Source organism: Mustela lutreola, chromosome 3, assembly GCF_030435805.1.
Source record: "Mustela lutreola isolate mMusLut2 chromosome 3, mMusLut2.pri, whole genome shotgun sequence".
NCBI classification, from domain to species: domain Eukaryota; kingdom Metazoa; phylum Chordata; class Mammalia; order Carnivora; family Mustelidae; genus Mustela; species Mustela lutreola.
In genome coordinates this window covers 65,560,175-65,577,495 of record NC_081292.1, presented here as the reverse complement: position 1 = coordinate 65,577,495, position 17,321 = coordinate 65,560,175, and the positions used below count along the sequence as shown (strand labels likewise).

The following is a 17,321-nucleotide window of genomic DNA, read 5'->3' as shown; positions in this document are numbered from 1 at the left end:
TCAGGGCTCCCTGCTTAATACCAGAGTCTACCTCATTCATCTTGTCAACTAAATGTTGAATGTCAATACCAGAAAAACTCAGACTGCAGAGAAAAGGCATAATCTTGGCAAAGAAGAAGGATGACAGGAGGCTCTGAAACTTCCCCCAATCATATACAAAGCACAGACAGATGAAGATCTAACAAGAGTTAGACCCACTCACTGTGGAAGAAAATTGACAAGAATGACAACTGGGTGGGCGTCGCATAAGAGAATGGTTTCAATATCAAAGAAGTGTCTCAAGAAAATGAATGAAGCATTTGAATATTCTTTCAAAAAATCTTTTAAAACTACTAGAAAAGTTAAACATGAAATGAAGAATATCACATCATTTTATCATGTAATGTCATAAAATGTATGCCGCCCAGCAAGATTCAGCATTTGGTTCACTCTTTTTGAGATTCAATTTATTAACTGATGTTTTAACCTACATTCTGTCATATATTAGATAAAACTAATAACATAAATGTTCATTTTATCGAAATGAAGTCCCAATCAAGCTTCGCCCCCTCCCACTTAGAAAATTCTGCTCCCTTTCTTCACAGATTAACTTTCAATGGCCTTCTTCCAAAACGACCTATCCTTAAGTAACAAGGGCCATCTATAAATCAATTCTGTCTCAAGGCAATAGACAAATTTGTATCTACCAAATCACTTTGTAGAAAAGAAAAAAAATTCTGATCACAACCTCTGTTAGACTCACACTCATAAAGTAAGAGAACATGACTTGAAGTCAATATACTGTCAGACACAAACTTAATCATATGTAAAGCAGGAAATGGATGTTAAAATGGTTCTGTGCCATTATATTTCTCCATGTAGAAAGCCAAGAGGTGTCAAATTTCTATTCTGTTTCTATTTCGTAAAATGCAGTGACTATTTTGATCTTATTTTTTCCAGCACCTTCATATATTAATAATTCTCCCTCTTATCTTTTAATATGATTGTTTTCAGATTTGAGAGATCTATTCCAAACAGGGATATCATGGATATAAAGCTGAATTACCAAGTAATATAATGCTTTTTGATACTCCCTTGTTGATAGAGTTCATTATGATTCCAAAGATTAAAGTTACCATTACAACGCTATCAATCAGCCAAAAAAGCAGACCAAGACAGCAACTGGTCCTGTTCTATGAAATGAATCAGTGACTCTGATTAAACAACTAACGAACTTCCTTTCCAAGCACACTGATCATTGCCCTACAATTACCTTTGGTAGAATATCCTATGCAATGCTCTGAATGTTGGATAAGACATAAAAATGAGATATGATAAATTATACTAATAAAAGGCAAAACTTCAAATATGAGCAATTAAACTACAGATCTTCTGTAATGGCAGTCACTATGTAAATGATGACAAAACCTAATTTCTATATTCAATTTACTTCTAAATGGCAAGCAATCAAATTAATCTAAAGAATTAGCTTAATTTTTTTCTGAGTAGATACAATATTACATGGTGACAAGGAATATAGGTTTAAACTCTGCCATCCATTAGCTGTAAGCACTTGAGGGAAATTTTATGGCCCTCATTTTTTAAATCTGTGTAATGGGGATTATAATACCTCAGCAAACTGTTAAGGGCTCACCAAGATTGCATACAATGGAAGATCAGTCTTTCCCCAAAAGGAAAGTGGCTGACTGGCCAATAAGGACCTCTGTCTTCCCCTAGGCAAGACTACAGGAATCTTAGATTTTGATCTTGAATCCTGAGTGATGTAATAGAATGATAGAAAAAATTATTAGAGTCTATTCATTTTAGTCAGGGCACTGATGAACCTACTTACGAGCATTGGCTGCCTAGACACCCTTGAGAGTGTAGCTTTTCTACTGATTCTGTGAGCTGCCCCATATCTTTTTAAATTAATTTTTCTTTTAGTTTCTGTGACTTGGAACTATCTAACCTTAACTGAAGTAATATAACACCTTCAGTAGGCAGGAGCATGTATTAGACAAATAGGAATTTCTCAAGGGTAAAATCCTACCATTGAACCAGAGCTTTAAAATATTACTCATTTGCATAGCATTTGACATTATTCAAGGCACCTCCACTTATTTCGTTTGGCTCCTATAATAACCCACATAGTATGTGGGAGAGGTCTGATACATCATCCCCAAAGTAAGGGTTAGAGTCCGGACAAAAGATGAAGTCTGCTTGAAAATCAGGCTTCAGCTCTATGTCATCTAATTTGGGACCATAGATTTCAATCACTTGTTTACCTAAATTCAACATAAAGGAATGTAACGATAATTTATAGCACAGAATATTAGACAGGCAAGATACCTGATATATTTCACTCTAAAAAGCCTTTATTTGATTAATGGGAAGATAAGACTGGATAATGAAGTGACTTACTTGAAATAAATAATCCACCTAAGGTGAAAATAATGCTAAATCATGGTGTATCAGATTCAGATCCCATTCAAGAAATTTTAGTTACTGGAGCGAGGTGTCATCCCTCAGGTGGTCCTCAAGGGTCTGCAGGAGCTTGGGGAAGGAATTAGACAGGGAGTTGTTTTCCCAACCTTATAAGCTCAAGACTTCTTACCTCAAAGGTTTTTTAAGTAACTCTCCATTCTTAGCCAGCATGCCACCTGATATCTGCCCTTGGCCATGTCCTAAACCCACTAGAGCTACTCTAAACATACACAAAGCTGTCTGCAAGCTGAGCAGTAATCTCTGTTTGCAATTTAGAGAAAGCTCTGTATCTATCCTCCTTCCCAACCCAGGGCCTGCATTTATTCTTTAAGACTACCCCTCTCTCCTGGACAAATTGGAGTCCTATCAGCAGTTTCTCCAAAGCTTCCAGGAACAGACCAGGTGTGAGTATTATAAGACCTTTCCCCCTCTCTCCAAGCTGGTGGACTGAGATGAGGAATCATGTTCTTATCAAAAATTGCCAACCAGTTAGCTGGGCCTTCCTCCAAGCTGCATTCCCTCAATGTCCCAAAACCCCCCAAAGTAGCCTGGCTGTGTCTCATGCAATTATATTCAAATCCTACTCAAATAGAATCTGCATTGCTGCCCTTTTATTGGGACCCAACACTCATATGATCTCCTCTGTGCCTGCTGGAACTGTAGTCATATCTGATTTCCTGCAGCCAGTTTCCTCTGTCCAGGTGCTGCATTTTCCTCTTGCACTTCAACTGTTTGTTGTAAACATAGAGAGCTGGTGAGATTGAGGGACCCCCTGTTAGGGGCTGATAGTAACGGAACATGATCCACACACATTCTTCCTTTGAGTAACTGGCTTGCCCAGAGCAAGAAATATCAACTTTTTAAAGAATCTCTTAATTCTGCACTAGATACAATTTTTTTTTTTTTTTTTAGAAAATAAGTGAGGAGGAACAAAATTATGACAGATTCCATTCCCCTAGAGTACCGAGAAGAATCTGTGAGGTTTTGTTTTGGGAAAAGGCTGGGCAGATATCAATGAAAAACCCTGAAATGTAAAGCACATTCAGTTTTTCTTCCAATGCTCAAGTGACAACAGAATGACAAAAGCAAACTTCAATCCATTTTTCTCAACCCAGCAGGACAACCACTCCCCAGGAAAGGAATTATCATCGTGAATCAACTGTAAAACACACAACCATTTTAACTGACTGAAATAAGTAGCATTCATGCTGAAATATGAGGTCACCCTGGACACTTGAAATGAAAGAATATAGATAAAGAGAAAGCTTTGATCCCTGCTGGATTTGAAAGTTTCATGGTGAAGAGTGGATAAACTGGGGAATTCGTGGACGTCAACGTTTGAGGTTTCTTTGCAAATCTGAATGGATATAATTTTAGATCTAAATGGAAACCAACATATTGAAGATACGAAACAAATCAGTCAATTATAAGGTCCTAAAGATAAAAAGCAATCCAATCGAATTTGTGTGATACATTATTTGGTTGGAAACATTTTAAATCTTCCCTATACCTTTAAAAAATGTCTTAATTGCTTTACTTTATAAAAATAAATGATCCCAGTTGAAAGCTCATCTCATCTCAATTAAGTCAATTTAAAGACAAAATTTTAGTTTATGCGTTATAACATAGGGCTCCAACCCCATGAAATAATAGGGATTCAAAGTTACCATGGATGAAAACATATATCACTCTTCGTTTGCTTTTTTTATCATTTAAAAAAATCTTTCTTTAATGTGTCATAAATCCATAAGACTTTTCATCTTGAATGGACCTTAAAAATCACATCATAGACAGTCTCTTCATTTAGAAATGATGAAATAATTGCAATGAAATGCAATTTAAGAGATTAAGTGGCCTTAAAATGAAATTCATCATCAAACACCTAATTTAGAATCTGAAAATAACAGTATCATAGAACACATATGGGGCATAACTCCCCTTCCTTACTCTCTCCAGGTTTTAGGCTATGTACTTACTGACCAAAGGAGGGCAGGATAATCAAGATGCACAAATACTGAAATACCAAAGCTCATAACCCACACAATATTAGAAGGTTCTATGACAAAGCTTTCAGGTTGATGTTAAGTCAATTAACTTGCCACTCTAAAGATATTTAAAAATGATAATGACAGCACTTTGCAGAAATGGTTATAGCCCTCTGGCATTATCTGTTAAAATGACCATTTATGGTTCCATCCAATGTCAACAATTCTACATGCAGCACAAGACATAACAAAACTATTTTAAGCTCCATTGTTGAGTAGAGTGAATGTACCTCCCAGCCTTCAATGTGAGACTGCCATCTGCCTCTTGGCCTCGATTATGTTGGAACAGACAGCTTTCACGACTTGGAGGGCTTCCATTACCGCTGCGTAGTCACTGTGTTTCCTTGGACTCTGCTTCAGCAACTCCTGTTTATACACACAAAAAAATAAATCGCCCTTTGATCTTCAGCTTTCTGGTATAGCATGTTCAGAATGGCCAGGAAATGAGAACTGCAGAGATTGTGAGAGCCACTTTCAGAAGGGACATCACAAACTCCACTAAAATTCAGATCAAAAACAAAGGTTGAATCAATGAATATACATTACCCTGACACACATTTTGCAGCTCCTTTAATTTTTTTGCCTTAAAATTATTTTGTTTTAAAAACTAAATTAGATTTCTCCTTTTGAATTGTCAAATATCTCACCTGCAGCATGTAATTTGTTTCTAAGATTGACCTCTGCTCCAAAAGAAATAGAACTCTGTATGTCTTCCTAGAGCCTTAGCGGAACATTAAGTCTTTATATAAATATGTCTCATAATATCAAAAATAATTTCAATGCCTTATTTCCTAATACACCTTTGAGAAACTACAAAAACATGCCATAAGTAAAGCAAAATTTTTAAATAATGTCTTATACTCTAGCAAAATAAATAACTTACAAGTTCCATGATACTCCATCACTAACAGAGCAATTATGCTATTTTCACCAAAAACCTGGTTTCACTTTCTGCAATGAATGAATTGCCATAAGCCCCTCCACAGATTATTTTTTTTTGTTGTGGTTTTGATTTGGGGGGTTTTGGGGGGCATTTTATGTGTTTTTTTTTTTCCCATTTAGGATATCAGAGCAAGCGTGATCTTTAATATTTTAAATTTAAAAGGTTTTGTTTGTTGTTTAGAAGCACAAAATTAAACATCTTCACCCACTGTGTAGACAGTTGTGACCACATTGCTTTTTAATCAGTCATTTGTTTCTTTACTACAGTTGCCATCATCACGTAACTAACACAATTACAGAAATCCTGGGGCAAGTCTTTAAAATAATTTTCTCAATTCTTAATATCCAGTGGGAAATTATGCAGTTGTTATACTCTCTTGAGGGCTGTTACTGTTGAAACTTCTGCCATAAACTTTGACCCTGCATTCAGTATGTTCAAACTCCATTCTGCAGAGCTATCGCCAGAAGAATACACATTGCATCACTCCCAACATAAAATTTAAAAACTTATGTTGGATCACAAATCCATAAAAGAGATATGCTAGCTTCTCTAAAAATTCTAAAGTGCAGAAGTATTTGTAAATTATGTGAAGTGGTCAAGTCAGTCTGTGGACTGTGATTTGAGGTCCTATGGAATTGTGCCCAGTGGGTATCCATGAAGTTGAGACATGAATGTAGACAATGTGAAGTAGCAAGAAAAATAACTAGTAATAATCTTTTGTCAGTTACTTTCTATGAACACTGTACTGGTTGGCCACACCAATAATTTCAAGTTCCACAAATATGACCAATAGTTTAACACAAAGTGTAACCCCTAATGTTTTTCTCTGAATAAATAAAACCAACCGAAATCAAAGAGATTATCAGCACAATGGTACAACAACAAAAAAATTATCAACACCAACATATCTACTACACAAGTAAATAGTTTCTTTGTGAAGATAATCATCCAAAGAAGGGGAAAGATGGCATCTTTCCACTTCTTGAAGGAGCGCTGAGTTGATCATTTTCTTCCTAAGCAAGGATGTGGCCATTATTCTATCTTGTTGAGAGGTCAGATCAGCCAACCCTATCTGGTGGTCATCCCCATCCAGAAGTTATTTAGAACAACTACTTAGCATGATATCCTTCTCTTAATATCACTATCCCTTCTGACTCTTAAAACAAACAGATGCCTGGGATTGCTAAATCAGGTCCAGGAATAGCTGATGTGATCTGAGTCACCAAGTCAAGAGTCTGAAAGGACTCTCAGAAAGACAGGAGTCATGTTTGCCCCAACCTTCCTGTACTGAAGACCATATTAAAGGTATGCAGAACTGAAGATCCCCATGTTAGCTTCCCTCTGTGGCTTAGCCAAGCAATTTTAACTTGTTTTTTTAAATAAGGAGAAATTGTTTTCAAAGAAATTTTACACAAAAACCCAATTATGCAACTCATGGAAGTTGTAGTTAAAAAAATGTATTTTAAGTTCAAATTCCTTATATTTGTTTCTCAAAAAGTAAATCAATAAGAACACCAGTTAATATGTGCATAACATATTGAAATATTTTAAATTTTTAAAAATTTAAAGAAGTAGTTAAACTATTAAGATAAATCAGAATCAAATATATATGAATAATAATAGCTAACACATACGGAGTACATACTGTGCTAAATGATTTTGATAACAGTTTAATTACTATTTTTATGTAATACATTTTCCATATGTGTGTATATATATATATGTATATACACACATACACAGACATACACATCCGTTATACACATCCTTGCAGACATATGCTACAATTTCATCATCATTATTTCTGCTTCATTAATAAAAACCCAAGGCTTTAAGAAGTTAGAATATGTATTCAGTCACACAGCTAGTAAGCAGAATACTTAGGATCTGAACTCAGAGCTCCCGTGCTCAACCACAAACACAAATGGCTGCTGTGGTTCCAAGAAGCACCATTTCCAGAATTGCTATTCCAATCTATTCACATATTCTTACAGTACAAGCATCATTAGCACATTAAAATATGGCGCCTGGGTGGCTCAGTGGGTTAAGCCGCTGCCTTCGGTTCAGGTCATGATCTCAGGGTCCTGGGATCGAGTCCCGCATCAGGCTCTCTGCTCAGCAGGGAGCCTGCCTCCTCCTCTTTCTCTCTGCCTGCCTCTCTACCTACTTGTAATCTCTCTCTGTCAAATAAATAAATAAATGTTTAAAAAAAATATGATTTTCACAATAACACTTTTAGTCATTGTAATGAGGCAATGGCCTACGACCATTAATGTGTCCAGAGGCAGTACTTGCTTAGCACGGTCATTCTACATCCTACCATTTATTGTCCCATGTGACCCACAACATTTCCTATAATACTGATTCAAAAACCAAACTGTGAAATTATGTAACTTTCACTTTAAGTTCATTAGCATCAATGGGGAAGTCAAAAAATAAAACAATAGATTTACTTAAGATAATGAACCCTGTAGATAATATGCAACATAAACTTGTCATAAGATATTTAATGGGATCTATCTTGAAACTAATGCATTTACTCTAAAGAAAACTCAAATGGATAAATTTTATACAGAGAGCACTAAAAGTCTCCTTTCCTAAAAGATTTGTTTCCTAATCCATATATATGTGATGAAATAGCTATTTTCCCTAGTAACTCTGAGCTGCTCTTTCTTCAGAAAATCAGATTATTTAAAAGAAAAAAAAATTAAAGCAAAATATGCAGCAAAATATGCAGACACAAGAAAGATACTACAGTAAAATAAACACATAAAATACCTTCAAAATGAGAGGGTATTTGCAAATTCTTTGTATTGGTGTTACTAAATATCCTTCCAGGGGAACATCTGTATTCTTCCGTCCTCCAAGTAGCATGCAGTTCTGCAGTGGAGATAAAAATAATCATGAATTTTTAAAGCTGAAGGCATGAAATTTTCTTTTATCATAAAATTTTCTGTCAAAAACTTGTGAAAGCCTGTCTTTATACCTTCTTTCTCTGAGATGAGCCTGGGAAATCACAAAGAACATTTACAGAAGACAAAGAGAAGTATTTTCATATCACGTTAGTTATAGAAACCAAAATATGTTTTAAATACATACCTTTAAAATTAATTTTCATGTACTATCCTCTGAAGTCTGAAGAAAAGAAATAGTATAGAAATGGAGGAATAAATGATGGGTAGGTGGATGGATGGATGGATGGATGGACAGATGGGTGGATGAATGGACTGATGGATAAATAAATAATAGACACAAAGATACACAGATCAATCCTGCTTATAAAGGGAGTTGTGTTGTAGCTGAATTGTGGTGTTGTGCTGTGTTGTAAAGAGCAGGGCTGGAGACAACTGCGTTCTATACATCCTCACCACTGACTAGTGATGTAACTTTGTGAGGGAGTCCTGTGAGCATGAACCCCACTGTTGCAGAACTTCCCAGCAGACAAAGGGCTTCCGAGAACTGTTATGAACTAGGAGATGTTATGGAGGATGTTATAACCGACCACAGATAGACTACCAGGACATGGGGTACGTGCTACAAGCAACATCAGCAGAAGCAGACGAGCAGCCTCGCACGTACAGCAGACCGCAGATTAACCGCAAGCGCCTTTGACGCAGTGACTGAACTGGCATATAAGCAACACTGGCCCTCTACTTGTCAGAGGGCTCTTGGGACACTCTCGCTCAGATCATCCTCCCGGTCGATGCACCCAAAAGGTGTGCTCCAGGGAGGGGATTGGTCACCTTATCAGGCGATGCACCCAAACGGTGTGCTCCCGAGAAGGGGATCGAGCCCTCTCCCTAGCCCACGTGGCTAGAGTTGTCTGTCTTGTATTAGCTATTGTGTGGTACACGCTAATAAACAGTTTTCGCTTTCAGTTATTGTGTGTGACCCGTTTGCTTCCACCATCGGACCGGCTCACTCCCCTGGGAGCTCCGTGAGTGGCAGAGAGCTCCCACTTTGGGTTGATTTCAGAATGCTAGTTTTCCTGCCTATAAAACTGTCGTGTTTTAACCAAGTGATTGCTAAATTACTTTTAGTTATAATACACTACCAGTGACAATGGCCAGCCAGTCTCTGAGAAGGAGGTCAGGTATGATCACCAGAGAGGCAAGATGAATGGAGAAATCTCAAAAGCAGCAATCAGAATAAGATGTAATAGAAGAGAGAATCAACTCTGATTAAAAAAAAAAAAAAAAAAAAGCCTATATCCTCTGAAGCATCTTGTCTTTATTTCATAGTTTAAGTATCAATTTAAAAAAGAAAAAGATTAGAAACTTGTGCCAAATCCTTTTCCTACAATGCCTCTCAGAGTGGCTGGCAAAAAGAAAGTAGTCAATAAATATGTAATAAATGGAGAAAAGGGCTCCTCAAATATCATACTGATAATTTAACAACCTTTATACCAGCATTTTACAAGGGTTGAGACTACTGTCCGACATACATTGAGAAGCGAGACCAAGAGCTAAACAGGAAAGGATGAAAAAGAAAAGACTGGGGGTAGCAGTATATGTCCCCACCCCCGACTGTCGTGAGCAACTTGGCTTTAGCCAAATGTATTCATGTCAGCAAAACTAACATCATGCCTTTAACTTCACCCAGACACTTTAGAAGACAGGGAAGCAAAGAAATGTTCTGACTCAAGCATGCTCTTTGAGGGCTTCATCCCCCATTGCAATCAGTTTACCAAAATATTTTTTCCAACCCCACATGGTGCTGTCCCCAGAGGAACCATATGAAACACAACCATGTACATCTCACTGTATTTCCAGTGATGTTTCAGCATCCCTACATAAGTTAGCACCCCTTATAAACACATCCACCCCTTTCCCCATCCCTGGGTTGAAGTACCCTAAGAATTTCATGACTGCTTAACACACTGTTATTTCCTTGTCTAATAGGCCTGTACAGATCATGGACTGTCTTCATAACAGCAGAGGTGGGTTGTCACTTTAGACTGGCTTATGAAAGCCAACTCTCTCTCCATGCGTCCAGAAAGAATATCTTCTAAATGACCTCCCAGAGATCTCCCTGATGATGAAAACGGTGGTGGCATATCCAAGTATCCATCACCAAATCTGTAAACTCTCACCTGTCTTCCCAAGGGTGACTGTTATTAACCCCCATTTTACAGAGATGGAAAAGGACACCAGCGATGTAATGAATTTCTTAAAGTCATTCAAGTAATTAGAAGTCACTTAGTACCAGAGCGGGAATTATAAAAGCCAGGTTTCCTACCAGACTGTGCTGTAAGACCATATAAAAACCAGCACTCTTCGGACTTTACTGGCATGGCTTGACACAATTCAGTCAATAAACTAGACCAAGGGGATCAAAGAGTTGACTGTGCTGAGAAAAGACCGGATTCACTAAGACAATGAAGCTCTAACACCTCCTAAAAAGCCCTAAAATTTTAGTGGCATAGACACCTCTTCTGGCTGTGGCAGAGAAAAGGGATCAGTAAATCCTCTTCCAAAAAAACCAAACCAAACCAAACCAAAACAACAACAACAAAAAAACAACTGTAACCTCAGCAAACTGTCAAAAATATCAACTTCAGAGCTCTGGAAATCAACAAATCAAACAAACAAACAAATCAAACAAACAAACAAACAAACAAAAACGATCTTTTTATTCATGAAAAACTGTGGAAATTTCAGGTAAGAAAGGTGGAAGTCTATAACATTCTCACAAGAGCTTCTCCCACCTTCCCTCTGCCTCCTCATGCCCCCATCCTCCTCAGCTCACCCTGCACAGTAGCCCTATCAAAATGGTGCTTCCACAGTGGCTGTCCTGCAGTGGCTCCATCAAAGGGGCCCTGACATAGTGATAGACCCTGAAAACCTGCTTTCAGGTAGACCCTTTACTGAAGAGGGTAAATATCTTACTCCTGAGGGCATTGTCAATAAAGTTAGCACATTCTATAAGAAAAATGGAGAATGCCCACAATTCTGTTGGCCTGAGATTACAGCCCTCTTTGGAGCAGATATCAGGCTGTGCATCTGTAGAAAAGACCCAAAGGGGAAGGGGTATCCCCATGGAAATAAAAACCTAGATCTGACTTGAAAACTGCCTACCCTTTGAATGTCTCCCCCACCCCCCACCAACTAACACATAGATCCATAGACAAGATGATTAATGATGTTTAGTCACCTCTGACAAACCACCAACAGAACTAAGTTAAGCAGTTACTGGAGTCACCCCCTAAAAAGAAAGGCTAAATTATAAAACAAACAAACAAAAAAATGAGTAGAGAGAGCAGCTGTACATACAAGAGTCACAGGTTCTTAAATCAAGTCCAGGAAAGTTACAACAACAAAACAAAACAACACAAACAAAAAACAAAAACCAACTTCAGGAAATAGACTTGATAAATTAAGATGAATATTGTTCTTAGAGCAATCACACTAAACACTAAAAACACTAAACAGTAAAAAAAAAAAAAAAAAAACTAAAAAAAACACTAAAAAAACTAAACACTAAAAAAAAATAGTTCAAAAACAGCAACAGAGGAGATAAAACAGTACACTAAGGAAGGTAAAGGAGGAACAGAGGGGCCACAATAAAAACACATACAGAAAAAATAGTAAAACGATACCTGTCAATACAATATCAATAATTCAGTTAAAGATCAATGAATGGAACACTCCAATCAAAAGTCAGAGATGATCAGGCTGGATACAAAAGCAAGATCCATAATGATGTACTATAGTTGGCTAATTGAATTTAAATAAAATACACTTTTTTTTTTTTAAAGGTAGGATCTAACTATATACTGTCTCCCAGGGACATGTTTTAGATTCAAAGACCTAAATAGTTTGTAAGTAAAATACTAGAAAAAGATAAACAAACAGTTCAAGAAGTGTCATGGCTATAATAATATCAGCCAAAACAGACTTTAAGAAAAGAAATATCCCAGGGCACCTGGGTGGCTCAGTGGGTTAAGCCTCTGCCTTCAGCTCAGGTCATGATCTCAGGGTCCTGGGATCAAGCCCCACATCAGGCTCTCTGCTCAGCTTGGAGCCTGCTTCCCTCTCTCTCTGCCTGCCTCTCTGCCTACTTGTGATCTCCATCTGTCAAATAAATAAACAAAATCTTTAAAAAAACAAACAAATAAATAAATAAAAAAGAAAATAAATATGCCTAGGGACAAAGAAAAACATTTTATGATCAATAGAAATACAAATACAAGCACTTTCAATGAGTATATATTTAACAACAGAGCCCCAATACATATAAAACAAAACTGACATAATTGAAAGGCAAGACAGACAATTTAACAATTAGACCTATAGATTTCAATATCCTACCCTCAATAACTGACAGAACACCTAGAGGAAAAGACAAAGAAGAGAAGAACAACACTATGAACAAAACTGACCTAACATTTATAGAATATTCCACTCAACAGCTGCAGAATATGCATAGTTTTTAAGCACACATGAAGCATACAGAGAGGGGGAAAAAACAAAAAACTCCAGGACAGATCACATGCTAAGCCATAAAAATGTCTTAATGAATTTAAAAAGATTTAAATGATTTAATTATGTTCTCTGACCAAAATGGAATTAAATTTAAAAAGTCAACTACAGGAAGAAATTTGAAAAATTCCAACATTGGGAAATAAAATAACAGAATGTTAAAACTGATGATTCTAAGATTTTACCCTACTGAAAAGCTCAAAAGTCAATAGGCCATAGATTTCTGGATGCTGGAAGAACACGTGAAACTCCTAAGCCAGAGCTACAGGACTTTTTTCCCCTTAGAGCAATAGCAGTAGCCAGAGTATCATTATTTGGGGGCCAGTTTGCCAAGGCTCAGTTCCCAAATTGCAACACAGGGAAGACCAGGTGGCCCATGCACATGGGACACCAGGAAAGGAGACCTAAGGTTAAGAACCATGCATCTTTCATGAGGTCAGCAGGCATGATTGCCCATCGCTTAGGAGGAAGAGAATATCTCTACTTTCTGATATAAACATCCCTTATATTGTGCTATAAACATCCTTTAAAGATCAGCCAGAACAAAAGCAGTCAGTCCCTCCACTCAGAAAATGTGCAGGGACACAGTCCCATGCAGAACTGCCTTCCAAGACAAACTCTAAATAAAGAATAGACTATAGATATTACAAAGGAAACTAGACCTTTTCAATAACAAAACATATGTAAAATTTTAGGGAATAAAACTAATGCAGTGTGTAGGGCAAAATTCATAGCTTTAAACACCTATGTTGGAAAAAGCAAAAAGGTTCCAATAAAAACTCTTGACAAACTATGAATATAGTGGAACTTCTACAACTGTAAGAGGACATCTGTGACAACAGTTAACATCACACTTCATGATGAAAAACTGATTGATTTCCCCCAAGATCAGAAACAAGGCAGGCATGTCTGTTCTTATCACTTCTATTCAATAGTAAACTGGTTCTAACCAGTGTAAAACCCAGGGAGAAAAAAAAGACAACTATATTGTAAAGGAAGTAATATAACTGTCTTTACACTCAGATGACTTCATTCTATATGTAAAGTGTCCTAAGAATCTACCAAAAAACTATTAGAACTAATACATGAATTTAAAGCACATGATACAAAAATATACAATAAACAAAAATAAATAAAAGTCAAATGTTTATATGGTAGCAATAAACAGTCCAAAAAATGATATTAAGATCATTCCAATCACATCATCAAAAAGAGTGAAATACTTGGGAAAAAACTTAACAAGTAAGTATAAAACCTGAATACGGACTTCTTAAATAAAATGAAAATATGTTCATAGGGAAAAAATTTAATAAATCCTACTTCAACAAAATGTAAGAATTTTGATTTCCAAAAGATAACATTTTTAAACAAACCACACTGAGTGGAAATATTCACAAATTATATGTCAGATACAGAAGGTGTATTCCAAAATAAAGAACACTTGTAGCTCAATATAAGATAAACATCTCAATTTAAAAATGGAGCAAAAGTTCTGAATAAGCATTTCACCAATAGGATATATGAATGTCTAATGAGATCATTGAAAGCATGCCTGATATCAATGGCCATGAGAGAAATGCAAATAAAAATCATGTGAGATAAACTACACCCACTAAACCAGCTGTAATTGCAACTGGTAATACCATGTGTTTGCAAAGATATAAAGAAACTGCAAACGTACATTGCTGGTGTATATGGCACAGTCATTTTGGCAGTTTCTTAAATATACACTTACTATGACCTAGCAATTCCACTCTTAGCATCCATCCAAGAAAATGAAAATATCCACACAAAGACTTGTACATGAATGTTCATCTCAGCATCGTTTATAAAACAGTTCAAACTGGACATTTCCTGACTTTTTCTATACTAATACCTCTCTCCAAAAAGATCTTCAAGGCCCATCATTAATCATACCTGCTTGCTGACCAAAGCCCATATACCGGCAAATGGATAAATAAAATATGGTATAGCCGTACAACGAATACTATCCAGCAATAAAAATGAATGGCATATGGATACATGTCACAGTGGGGATGAACCTCAAAACATTTTACTCAGTAAAAGAAACCAGGTGTAAAATATTACATTGAAGGATTCCATTTGTAAGAACTATCCAGAAAAGGCAAACTACGGAGATTGAAAATAAATCAATGATTGCCTAAAGTTTACAGGGGTTGTAGAGATGGGCCATGAGCAGGCATGAGGGATGTGCTAGAAATCTCTATAACTGGATATTGGGGATTATTCCTCCACTCCACAACTGGCTAGATATTATTGAATTGTACACTTACAATGTGGTCCTCACTGGCAATTAAATTGCCCAAATTAAATTGCCCAAATTACTACCAATTTCTTTGTGCTATCCTGAAGAAATGAAACATAGATTCTTCTTCTTTCTGTGGAAAGTGAGTAAAGAATTTATGCAGGAGAAAGGTCAATCTTTAAATTTCTTTTCTACCATATCCAGGATCTGCTTCCTTCCTGTGACTGCCCCACTTACAGCTCTCTTAGAAAAGCAAATGAAACCCTAGGGAGCTGAGGGATATAAAAGCGATGATGAGCATAAATGTCTTCTCTCACTAAGAATCTGTGGTTCTCACAAACAATTCATAGTCAGCCAGGAGAGGGCATTATCAGTGTTTGCCCATCCATGAGCTCCTGTCAACTCTCCCTTCTTATGATTAGAGTCCTTTGGGACTCTAGTCTCCTAGGTTAGACACATTTAAAGCATTGTCCCATGAGTACTTTTTACACCACACTGACGCTAGTCCTTGGTTCCTTAGAGAGCCTATCAACAAATCACAGCGTATGGTAACACTCATATATATACTTACCAAAAGAAATGTGCAGATTGTTCTTATTTTGTTAAGTTCGAGAACCAATTTCTCTGCCTTCTCATGGTTACTACAATATTCATCATATATACGAAACTTGTCTTTCTGTGAATTTGAATAAGGATAAGTTAGAGAGAGTCATGGCAGTAGTTACTTGGAAAGATTAACCTGTATGATGTTTGTGAACATACTTTATGTGTCCAAAGTGTTTACAATATTTTGGGAGCTCTATTCTATGTATGTATCTAAGCACACTTTATTTATCAATTTTCTCTGATTCAAGAATAATAATCTAGGAAAAAAGGTTATATTAACTAGAGTCCAATATGATGTATGCAATACTAAGTAAATGAGCCAAATGGTAGCAAATTACAGAGAAGAGAGTGCTTAGCTTTCCTGAGAGGGTTCAGATACAGCTTTAAAAAAAAAAAAAAAAAAAAAAAAAAAAAAAAAAAAAAAGTAGTATCTGAGCAAGTTTCAGAGAGATGAATCCATCATTCCCAGGCAGGGTGAGGGAAGAAAGCATTTTAGGAACAGGGAAAAGCATGTGCCTGATCATGCAAGAATAGAGAGACCTAGTACCCTGCAGTTCACATGCACCAATCTGGACAGCTGTGTTTAGGAGGGACACGAACAAATGAGAATAGTCAGCAACAAGTGACTAAGATAATGATGGACTTTGAAGACTCTAATATGAGACTCTCTGTGAAAAAGTATGAGAGGTAATTTCAAGTAGAATGATTTGTTAGTATAATAAAGTAAGGAAATGGTAGCTACTTTCAGACAGCTGTCATACTGTAATAGGACTTACAACAGCGTGTAGCTCCAAAACAAAATCCAAGACCACTGGGTGGAAATTGCAAGGGCAATCCACAATGGGCAGTGGTAGGCAGATTCAGGATTAACATAAAGGTCTTCTAGTGTTTATAGTTCTCACTAAAAGTGATCAAGTCGGAACAAAATAAATAACCTTCGTATTTGCTACAGAAGGGGTACTTTCAAAAAGGGAGTAATTTCACCATCATGGCCTCTGAGCATCCTTCCATCATTAGATTTTCTCTCAGTGGCTTGGATTAGTATCTACCAAAGCAGCTCCAATACCAGGAAGACACAGAAAATGTATTGATCAAATATTAGAACCGAAGTACCCTCTGGAATTTCTATGACATACATTTGGAAAGCAACAATGCATACTATTTTATATAGCCAGCAAAAAATATATTGAGTCTGTCTTTTTTCCACTGTATATTTTTTCCTGTTCTGTGGAAGATGAATTGACCATAGAGCTAAGGGTCCATATCTGGGCTCTCTACTCTGATCCAATGGTCTATGTGTCTTTTTTTTTTTTTTTTAATTTTTCAATTTATTTATTTTCAAAAAAACAGTATTCATTATTTTTTCACCACACCCAGTGCTCCATGCCACCCATGCCCTCTATAATACCCACCACCTGGTACCCCAACCTCCCACCCCCCCGCCACTTCTGTTTTTTATGCCAGTACCATACTGTCTTGGTGATCATAACTTTGTAGTAAAGCTTGAAATCAGGTAA

General features: G+C 36.7%; 1 protein-coding gene across 1 annotated transcript in view; it reads right to left on the bottom strand.

The window, feature by feature from the left end:
- LOC131827841 (phosphatidylinositol 3,4,5-trisphosphate-dependent Rac exchanger 2 protein-like) overlaps nt 1-17,321 on the bottom strand; it is a 50,620-nt gene that overhangs the window by 20,806 nt on the left and 12,493 nt on the right. Inside the window, exons 5-7 of the mRNA XM_059168848.1 lie at nt 15,770-15,874; nt 8,230-8,331; nt 4,739-4,874 (exon numbers count right to left, since the gene is read on the bottom strand). Coding sequence (XP_059024831.1) covers nt 4,749-4,874; nt 8,230-8,331; nt 15,770-15,874 — 333 coding nt within the window. The 3' untranslated portion in view covers nt 4,739-4,748. The remainder of the gene's footprint in view (nt 1-4,738; nt 4,875-8,229; nt 8,332-15,769; nt 15,875-17,321) is intronic.